At 27.3% G+C, this 11,234-nt stretch overlaps 1 protein-coding gene across 2 annotated transcripts; it reads right to left on the reverse strand.

Moving 5' to 3' along the window:
* Nucleotides 1–203: 203 nt before the first annotated feature.
* Nucleotides 204–5,417, reverse strand: LOC136088729 (uncharacterized). Of its 2 annotated transcripts, XM_065813236.1 has the most exons (8): nt 4,011–5,399; nt 3,613–3,803; nt 3,329–3,445; nt 2,876–3,229; nt 1,630–1,801; nt 1,154–1,218; nt 850–938; nt 204–615 (listed from the first exon to the last, which is right to left on the reverse strand). In XM_065813236.1, exons 6-8 carry the CDS (start codon nt 1,201–1,203, stop codon nt 341–343), a joined length of 414 nt encoding a protein of 137 aa, XP_065669308.1. In that variant the 5' UTR covers nt 1,204–1,218; nt 1,630–1,801; nt 2,876–3,229; nt 3,329–3,445; nt 3,613–3,803; nt 4,011–5,399; the 3' UTR covers nt 204–340. The 2 variants fall into 2 exon arrangements, with proteins under 2 accessions (XP_065669308.1, XP_065669307.1); XM_065813235.1 differs by having other exon boundaries at nt 3,613–5,417.
* Between the last annotated feature and the right edge of the window lie 5,817 nt (nt 5,418–11,234).

The following is an 11,234-nucleotide window of genomic DNA, read 5'->3' on the forward strand; positions in this document are numbered from 1 at the left end:
TAAATTAAGCAAAAGTTAAAATACCCAGCGGGCACGGGTATGTTCATTGTACATACGGACGGAACGTACAATGTTAGATCAATTTTGGTTCAGATTGGAAATACTGAATGACGTCCAAATCTGAACGTACAATGTATATTCAAATTGGACGTACATTTAAAGTACGATTTTGGTTCATATTGGAAATACTGTCAGACGTCCAAATGAGAACGTGCAATGAACTATCTTTTGGACCTATGTCAAATAAGATTGTTCATTGCACGTTTTCGTATATACGAAGAAGAAACAGATTTTGGAACAAAAATATCTAAGTCAAATTGAACCATTCTTGTATTATATTTTATCTGTTATATTTGTAATGTATTACATTTTGGGTGAAGAACCTTTCTTGACTTTTTACTTTTTCTTTTTTTTGACTTATGTAAAATGACTGACACAAATAAAAATAAATAAAACAACTCATGTGGGATCGTAAAGATTTATTATGAAAAAAATCTTTCTCTTCAACAGCTTTACCACCACCACGACTGCCACCATCTTTTTTGTCAGGAGCACGTTTCAGAATATTGCCAATAGAATGGTGCACTTTATGTATAGTATCCTTCGTCATAGAATCTAAAATATAAAACTATTACATACTAACTCATCATAAACAAGTAAAGTATTTTAAACGACATTTTAGTTTTTTTCAAGAACAAATTAACTTGCCTAATAATTTAAGACAAAAATCATATCCAACGAGCATATCTTTTAAATATATTTTGACTTTATTAAATAGTTAATACTCTCTCAAAATTAAATAGACTCTTTTTATTAATAAAAACATTTAAAAATGTGAAAATAACGTACCTGTAATTACTCTTATGTTTGTTTTCTTGAAGGCTTTCTTGTGTTTACCCTCCATGTTGTAACAAGCCATTAACTTGATGGTCATAAGCCTATTATAAAAAATTTGTTTTAACATAAATTTTCTTACTGCATTTGGATAATTTGTACTAAAACCTTTTTTCTTCTTCTATTTTAAAAAAAAAATGATAAAATACTGCTATCAGTAAACTTTTTAAAGGCAAAAAAAAAAAAAATTTACATAGCTAAAATTTTAAAGTAGGTATAAACAACTAAGGTTTTAAAGAACAGTATTTAACAAACTTACATAAATAGGATAGCTTTGACATTAGCATGACATGAACTGCCACCAACCATTGTTAATTGTCTTTTCTTAAATCAATATGATATTATAATATATATTATTACATATTGGAACTTTTTCTTACATATATATATATACATATATATATATATACATATATATATATATATATATATATATATATATATATATATATATATATATATATATATATATATATATAAATATATATATATATATATATATATATATATATATATATATATATATATATATATATATATATATATATATATATAGATAGATACATATATACATACATACATACATGCATACATACATACATACATGCATACATACATACATACATACATACATACATACATACATACATACATACATACATACATACATACATACATACATACATACATACATACATACATACATACATACATACATACATACATATCACTTACTAGAAGCTGATATTTTACTAAATCATAAAGTTCATTATCAAACTTTTCAAATTCTTCTAAATCATCAAATTTTTTCGCATGATATGAAGGATGTTCCTGTTCATAGTGTCCCCCATCTTACACTGCTTTTTAAGAATTTTTGTGAACAAATGAATTACTTTGTATTGGAACTCTAAAAATAAACATCAAATTGTCCTGTAGATGTTTATTATGTTAATATTAATCACATAAACATCATAAAAACTTTTATTTCAGACAAATATTATCAGATTGAATCTAGAAATACTAAAGAAATATTAAAATGTTTGGCTATAACTGCATATCGGAAGAGCCTCTTTTGTTATTAAAAAAAATTATGGTATTTTAACTATTTACGAGTGCTAGTCATAACAATATGTAATTTGTTTAAATATTTTATGATCCTAACATTTTTATCTTTCCGTATAAAATAGTAATTAAATAAAGTTGAATACAATTTAACAATAGAACAACTAACAACTTAATCATTTTTACTATAATAATTATAATATACTAATATAATACAGTCGTCCCCCGGTTAACGAACTTAATTCAGAGTACGAACTAGTTCGTTATCCGAAAAGTTCGTTAACCGAAACGCGTTTTCCCATAGGCCGCCATTAAAAAATTTTTAATTGGTGGATTTTGCCGAAATAATGGGGGAAAAAATTCAAAAAATTGTCCAACTTGATAAATAAAATAGGCAAAGGTGAAATGATTGAAACCTGAGATTTATGCACTTTTAAAAATTGAAACAAATTGAAATTGTGCATGAAAATTGCTTGTCAAAGTTTTAGAAAAAACTAAAAATTGAACATGAACATTGCTTATCAAAAAATGAAAGTTCAACAAGAAAATTGCTTGTCAAATTTTTACCAAAAAATTGAGAATTGAACTTGAAAAATGCTTGTCAAAATTTTACGAAAAAATTGAAAATTGAACATGAAAAATCCTTGTCAAATTTTTTACCAAAATATTGAAAATTGAACTTGAAAGAAAATTCAACAAGAAAATTGGTTCGTTAACCGAGTTCCGGTTCGTTAACCGAGTTCCGGTTCGTTAACCGGGGGAGGATTTTGGGCAAACTTTCGGTTCGTTAACCGAAAGTTCGCTAACAGGGGGGTTCGTTAACCGGGGGACGACTGTAATAATTTACATTAACTATTTTGTTTATTAGCTTTTTTTCAAAAATGTAATAATATTAAAAAGTCAAAAAATGAAAACCTACTAGCTTCAGGAAGAGGAAATCTTTTAGATTGGAATTTTAGATACAGTAGGTGATGTAAAGTTAGGACAAGAGCTTGAAGATGAAGGCATCAAAACTGCTTCTGTGGAGGTATTTGAAGCATAAGATTTTATAGCTGGTTGAGTAGAACCTGGAGCAAGTTTTGAAATAGCTAGAGATTGTGAAGCTTCAGGATTTTGTAAAGGAAATAGTATTGAAGCTTTTTCTTTTTTACTAAATGCAGCTTCACGAAGTCTTTCAGCTCCAGAACTTGCACCTTTAAATGTATGGATTGATATATTAAAAGGAGATCGTGACCTAACTCTGTTCAAAGTAGGCTTTTTAGGACATGTGTAGCTAATATATATAAACAAAGAAATTACAACTATGCATGGTATTTAATTTGAAAATAAAAATAGTGCAAACTACATAAATCAATTAAACAATAGAGCATACGTATTAAATTTTTCTTTCAGGTTTTAGCCATCTTCTGATTTTCAGCTTCTTTCTTATTTGAGGATGTTTTAGATTCATCACTTGTGAAATCAAAACCTTCACATACTGATTTGTCATCTAAATTTTATATATATGTAAATATTATATATATATATATATATATATATATATATATATATAAAATTTATATAATTTTTAATTTATAAAAATAAACTTATATTGTCAATTTAGAGATCATTGACATATAAATGAGATCAAGAAAATATCAATATCACAATACTTACTATGACGACACTTCTCCTTAAGGAGCGGAAAGCAAAACAAATCATTCTGAGGTATTAACTGTTGTTTACATGCTTTTAAAACATAAATATCTTTATGCCATCGCACAAATTGCCTTTCATTTGGAGCTCCTTCAACCCACACTGAAGGGATTGTCAGCTTTTCTTCAACTGACCCTACCAGCCATACTGCTCTACACCAAGACATATTTATTTTACTTTAATAAAAGCTATAATATCATAATTATATCATAATCAAAACAAATCTAAAAGAGTTCTACACACAAAAAAGTTGTATATCATAATAAAAACAATAATTTATATAAATAAGCTAGTTTATAGATCCCAATTATTTAAATAAACATTTTTATCATTGTGCAGTAATGGAAATATTGATAAACCTCTTTTTTTATTCAAACAAACACATTTCCTTTGAAAATTTGCACAACTTAATGTTCTTTGGACAACTTTATTAAAATGTTTGGTGCAAAACAATGATATATTAAACTGCATTGATGGAGCTGGAGTAACAAAGACATAGTCTAAATATTTAGTAAAAATAACATTACATTGAAAGGTACCATCATTGTTCTTTGCCTTTATAAAAGCAATAGAATTTTTTCTGCTAACTAAAATTTTACATAGGACCAAAAAATGTTCATACAACTTCTTTGATACTATACCTCTTAACGCAACTGGACTAGTATATAATAAAAATTGTCGAAATTATGTCACTTTCCGTCTATCCAAGGCATTTAAACTTCTAGGTTGTCGAGCAAACTCGCTTGGTATACATCCATTATTACTCACCAATACTTGAGATACCTCTGAAATTTGAGCAGCAGATATTTTCCCACCTGGTCCTTTTTTCAGATAATTTAAGATGCAACACATTAAACCTAAACATACAAGATGCATGTAATCTAGTGTGAAAGAATAAATACAATCAATTCCAATTCCAGTTAAAGGAGACATTGATTGTTGATGATTATTGTGATATCCAAACTGTTCAAAAGTAATTTTATCTCTGAATTGAAAATGTTCATCTTTATTAAATATCACTCTTTCTTCATGTGTTTCATGAATAATGCACTATTCACAGGAATAATAACCAGAATGAAGGACTATACACTTTAAAAAGGCTTTAGAAGGTGCATCACAATCTGCTTATCTGGTCTCCATTGAACATAATTCCAATGTGCCTTAACTCATTCCATTCATTAACAAAATCTAACAAATATTCATTAATAGTGTCTGGTTTATGATCACCATAAAAGATAGCAATAATAAATATATCAGAGTTATCAAAGCATGCAAGAATTGGCCACATCTGCATACTTGATGATGAAAAAGAGGAATTCTATCAATATTCATTGACAAATTGATAATATTACCAACAACATTTTTTTCACTTAGGACACCTTTAATTCCTTTAAATATTCCATAATATGCATAATTCCCACCACATTTTCTTTCTACTGATATTTTTCTTGGTGTTTTTAAAAGAGTTCTTGATGAAATTTCACCCTCATCAGAATCATCACAACTGTAACAATCTGTATTTTTACTATCAGATTCACTACTGTTCGGATAATAATCATCAGTTAAGTAAGCATTATCGCATAAAAAAATATTGTCTGACATACTTATACTCTCCAATAATTCCAAATTTTGTTTTTTATTAACATTCACTAAATATATATTTGAAATTTAGTTGCTATTTTGGAACTATTATTTAAAAAAATTTCAAGGTTCATTTCTAATCCGAGAACGGACGAACTACGCACTATGCGTCGCTTAGCGGAAATAAGATTTTGTATATATTTTTTAGTGATTTTTCATATTTAAACTTTTTAAGTTTTTTTTTTTGCATTTAGTTTTTAATTCTCTATATAGAAAAAATTAGTCTTATTTTTTTTTAAATTTTGATATTTTAAGGGTTTTTTCAAGGTTTTAAAAACCGACTAAACTCTGTGAAGTAGTTCAATAACACACCGTTTTACCTTGCGATGGATTTTATAAACTATCAAAATGGCTACATTCATTCTTCGTCAACTTTTAACACACGCATTTCCCCCAAGGCATGTATTCTTAAGAAAAAATTTTAAAGCCTGTGCCAAATTTTTGCAATCTAAGTTTATTGCGCTAAATAATGCTAGCTGTATGGTTAGTTTCACAATTTTTTGAAGACTGGCTTTTGAGTTGATAAAAAACTTTAACAAATGTGGGGAAAAAAGCAGTTTGTTCTTCACTAAATACAAAGATTTTCTGGATAAAAAAAATAAAATACAAATTATATGTCTCGTAAGTTTTTCATTACTTTTAAAGTAATAAAAAACTTACGAGAATCTGATATTTCTGAGGCCTTTTCACATAATCAACACAGTATGTTTTTTTTATGCTTGCAAAAAAAAAAAAAAAAACTCAATTATATCTATTTATTACACTGAATACAGTTTTTTTTCTTGAATGTATAATTATTAGAATTAGAATTTGATAATAGATAATTTCTATAATAAATGTTTATATCTTAAACTATACTATTTATTACAATAATTAAACTTTTTAAAGTTTTAATGTTTGTTGTTAAATAATTTTAGGAAATCAAAGAGTAATGGTTCATATTAAGAAAAGAAATCAAGAAAGTATCATTAAACCATGCAGCTGTAATTTATAAGCAAGTTTAAAAAAACGGTTATTTTCATAGCCACATATTGTTAAAAACCTATTTTAGCATCAGAACCTTTATTTTGCAATTGAAAGGAATGGAACTTTTTTTATTTATTTCACTTTTATTTATAATAAAATACTTATATGTTATTTCTTTTTTTATTTAACATGAAAATATACATTTTAGACAAGGTGCTGGTGCATGTTATTTCCTTTTTTATTTAACATGAAAATATAAGTAGTAGACAAAAAATGCCTGTAAACCCTAAAAAAGATAAACTGATATATCAGACTTAGAGTTTTAAATATCAAAAACTATCGGTTTTATGTGTTTTTAATCAAAAATCGAATAAGTACGAACAAACCGCCAAAATAACCGGAATGAAAATAAACCGCCAAAAAAACGGTTTTAAAAAAGACCGGACTTTTTTTATAAGTATATGTATAAACAAACAATATCTCATAAATGATGCTTTGTTAAAAAAATTACTTCAAAATGTTAAACAGTTTGCTATTTATAAAGCTATTTCCGTTTTTTTATCAGCGCGACGCATAGTGCGACGTTTGGACAATGTGCGTACATTGTACGTGCTTGGACGTTTGGACAATGTGCGTACATTGTACGTGCTTGTGCCCGCTGGGTATGTATTTTATTTTTTTTAAAGCAAAATAATTGAGATATATTTCCTTCATGATAAGAAATTACCGAAACCAAAATATTTATTATCTAACGGCTCACAGAAAGGTTTCAAGTGAGTTGTGTCACGTGATTCACTGTGCCCCAGTATTGGGGCTCAGTGAATAAATGATAGTGAATGGGGCATAACCAAATAAGCTTTAAAGCTGAGGAAGGAAAGACACTGTATACTATACTTTTGGCATACTTTTATTAATTAGATTAGTATAAAATCGAAATAATAGACATTTTGAAAATTAAGAATAAAAAAAAAATTAATTGATAACAAAACTTATAAAGATATCAAAAAATTAAAAACTTGTTCAAATATTATTATTTATAACTTGAAACTAATAAATTCATTTTCATGTAGTTTGTTTGTTAAAAATGCAAGAATTTAATCTTTATGATCATTAATACGCCATAGTGAATCAACCTATTCACTGTGCACCATAACAAATTAAGTTTAACTTAAGCTTAACTATGAAATTAGACTTTAGCTTTAAGTCTAATGTCATAGGACATGAGTGTTGGTAAAGAAAAAACTAAACCACTAAAAGGAAGCATAAATAATCCGAATGAGAAACTTTAGCTTTCAAAATTATGTCAATCATGATTCCATAACAAACTTTAGGAAGGTAAGAAAATTTATTTTAGTTAGCTAAAAACAAAAATTACCTACCAAAAACCGGAAGTCAAAAATTATGTGGTAACAATTATGAATAAAGATTGCAGATATATGAGCATATAAAATGATTATCAAGATGAAAAAAGTTCTAATCTTTGAGAAAATGCCTCTTATTCACTGTGCCCCTCGATCCGCTGTACCCTAACTTCCCCTATTACTTTTTTATAATACATTTTTATAATAATTATAAATATTACTTTTTTATTTTAAAAGCAGACAAGTAAATTGATTAAAATACTGCAAACATAAAAAAATTAATCTAAAGAATACATGGCAAGTAGTTTAAGCAAAAAAATTATTATTTACAAATAGCATCGTTCTTTCCAAAAAGTCCAAATTTATGTTATTCGACGGTATTTGGAATTCGACATTGAACTTGTGATTAAAAATATTAATATTGTGACAACAAAATATATGAGTGTCATAAATTTGTAAAAGACCCCCTAAACTTGGAAATGGTCTCCTAAGTTCGCTACCCCCCTTCCTCCACCCCACCCCCACTTCCAATTAGGGTTTGTGAGGTAGCCTAGCTATAGCTCTGGTTGTTTGAATATATAATGTTGTTATGTTTGTTTTGTTATGGCAGTAATGTTAAAACATTAAAAAATACTAAAACTTATTTAAAAAAAATCGATAGGACAAATAGTTCTAACCATATACTGGTGAAATTAATTTATTTGATTTTATATACTTATGTAGTAAATTTTGAAAAGTTTATTTCAAAAATATCAATTTTGAATTCACAATCATATTTACTTTTATAGTTCCATGATACGTATTTAATTTCAGTTGTTCATTGATTGTTAGTTGCAAAATTTAAACCTAAAAATATTTACTTAAATAAAGTGTGAGTTTTAAAATATAAAAACCTTATCGTGCTATAGTATTTTATCTAATCCCAATATACCAATAAAAATTTCATCAACCGTGGTGAATATGAAAACAACCTCAGCTATTTCTTATCTAAAACATGACTTCAATGAAGCTATGTCTAAAACATAGCTTCAATGAAGCTATGCTTTAGATAAAATAGTTTAATCTAGATATTTTTATTAACTTAATCCTAATATTTTTATATAAAACTTTCACTTAAGATTTTTAGTTTTAAAAACTTATTTACAATTTGATTTTTGGATTTATAGTGCGTAGATATTACTATGTTTATATGAAATTTCATACCTGTGCTTGGGTTAAAAAAGGGGATTTAGGGTGGGCAAGTTACCTAGACTCGTATAAAAGTATACTATGGAACGGCTTCTTTTTTTCCTCCTAATCAATAACATCACATTTATCTTACAATATTTTTACATATTCTAAGCAAACAAAAATCAATCAAAGTAATACCAAACTCTTTTGAAAAAGAAGGCATGCTCTTACAGACTTAAAATCAAAAAATAATGTTACGACAGAAAAGACGCCAAATCTTAAAAAAGAAAAACTTCTGTTAATCTTTTTTTTTGTCAACATTTATAAAGCGCAATGTCTATATCAAAATTAAAAAAATTTTATTTAATTTGATCTAATGTTTTTTGCAAGCACGTCATTCTCAAGATAAGCAAATGATTTATTGCACAACTTTCTTTGAATCACCTTTATTAATCTCGATTTATTTCAATTATTTTATTTTTTATTACAAAAGATTTGTAACTAATAACTTCAGAGTTTTATCTTGATTACTTTGATTTCCTTGATTGATCTTGATTACTTTACTTGATTCCTTTTATTTATAAAACAATGGATTTTTAAATACTATGTTCTAGTGAAAACAATATGATTAAACTAATTTTATTTACGATATTCATCGTCTCATATATAAAAGATAATAAAAAGAATATAAAAAGTAAAAGTTTCTCATGTTTTAATACGATGTTTACATAAATTTTAAAGATAAACTATTTTTAATACAAAAAATGTTTATGAAGTAGTTTAATTAAATCAATGGCAAAAATGTCAGACCAATCTTACCAATCCAACCAGACCAATCTTACCAATCCAACCAGACCAATCTTGCCAATCCAACCAGACCAATCTTTATCTCTTTATCTAAACAGAAAGTTCCTAACTCTGTGGTGCTGGTACAAGTTTATCTTAAGTTTTATTATTACAAGTAGGGAAAAGTGGGGTACCATGATACATGGGGCACACCTAGTAATGACTGTTTCACAATATGAAAATGTTTGTCACAACACTTTTATACGCCTCCATTTGAAAGTGTTTGTGAAAAACATTTTCATATTGTGAAACAGTCATTACTAGAGCAATGTATAATATATTCATTAAATTTGTCTAATGATATATTTATCAAACACTAGTGATATATTCATTAAATATGTCATGAGTACCCATTTAAAGTTGCGCTTTTTATAAAATGAATAATGTTTTCATTTAGCTGTTATGGATGCCTTTTTTTTTTTTTAGCAACCAGATACTTTTTATTTTTTTTTTAAATTTTTATTTTAGGTGCCCCAAGAAGTCCTAACGGTCTTGTCACAGAGCACCGCGTAAGTGCATTTAACCAGGAAGTTCACGCCTCCTTCCTTACCGTGACGCGAAAATTTTGTCCAGAGGTCGTTTCGAACCTGGATCTCCTGCTTATAAAGCAAGCGCTCTAACCACTGCGCCACGGCCGCACAATACTTAGTTAGCATCCAGATTCTTGGTTCAACATAGGTAGGCTTAAAATTCAACTAAAAGTTATTTGAAAATGCATTTAAAAATGTAAATGAATTTTGAATAAATTTTTACCGGATTTTTTACCGACCTATTTTGAACAACAATTAAAGATTTAAGTAGTTAATGTTTTAGCAATAATAAATAGAAATTTCAAAAACAAAAAATAGTACAAGAAAACAATGACAATTTGAAATTATATCCATAATTTATAAAACAATAATGTTATTTGAAGATTGTTTAAGTAATTGTAAAACATCTGAAGGAAATGTTTTATGTTATAAAATAACAGGGTCACTTAAAACAAGAAATCAATAGATCAGATTAGTATTTGTTGCTCTTCTGGATGTTTTTTGGCCGAAACTTTTGTGATAAATTTTAAAGTCTTTATATCTTGCTTCTTGAGTTTCTTCAGACAAAATTCTATGGGTAATATATTTGAATTATGTCGTGTCCGTGTATCAATACTTTGTGCTCAGATTGAGGCTCAATTTTTTTACATTATCCTGGCATCACTATCTTTAGAATACAAAATCGACTGCATAAAGTTTAAGGATTATTGTTTTAATACTTTTAGATTATACGTATCTCTTTATCCATGGTATTACATGGCTCAATGATTGAGCCATGTAATACTAGATACATATAATCCAAAATTGTTAAAACAATAATCCTTAAACTTTAGGCAGTCGATTTTGTATTCTTAAGATAGTGATACCAGGATAATTTAAAATTTAAATATAAGTTTTTTATCAATTTCCAGAATTTCTACTGTTTGTTTATATGCTGCAAAAGCATATAAACAAGCGCGCCTTGAATTATTTCCATCGTTACTTACAAAACAACCATTTTTGTGGAAATCAACACCAATTGCCATATTGTTAGTAAAATCAGCCTGAATCTTCTGTTTAGTCAAAGATA

This window comes from Hydra vulgaris, chromosome 12 (genome assembly GCF_038396675.1).
Source record: "Hydra vulgaris chromosome 12, alternate assembly HydraT2T_AEP".
NCBI classification, from domain to species: domain Eukaryota; kingdom Metazoa; phylum Cnidaria; class Hydrozoa; order Anthoathecata; family Hydridae; genus Hydra; species Hydra vulgaris.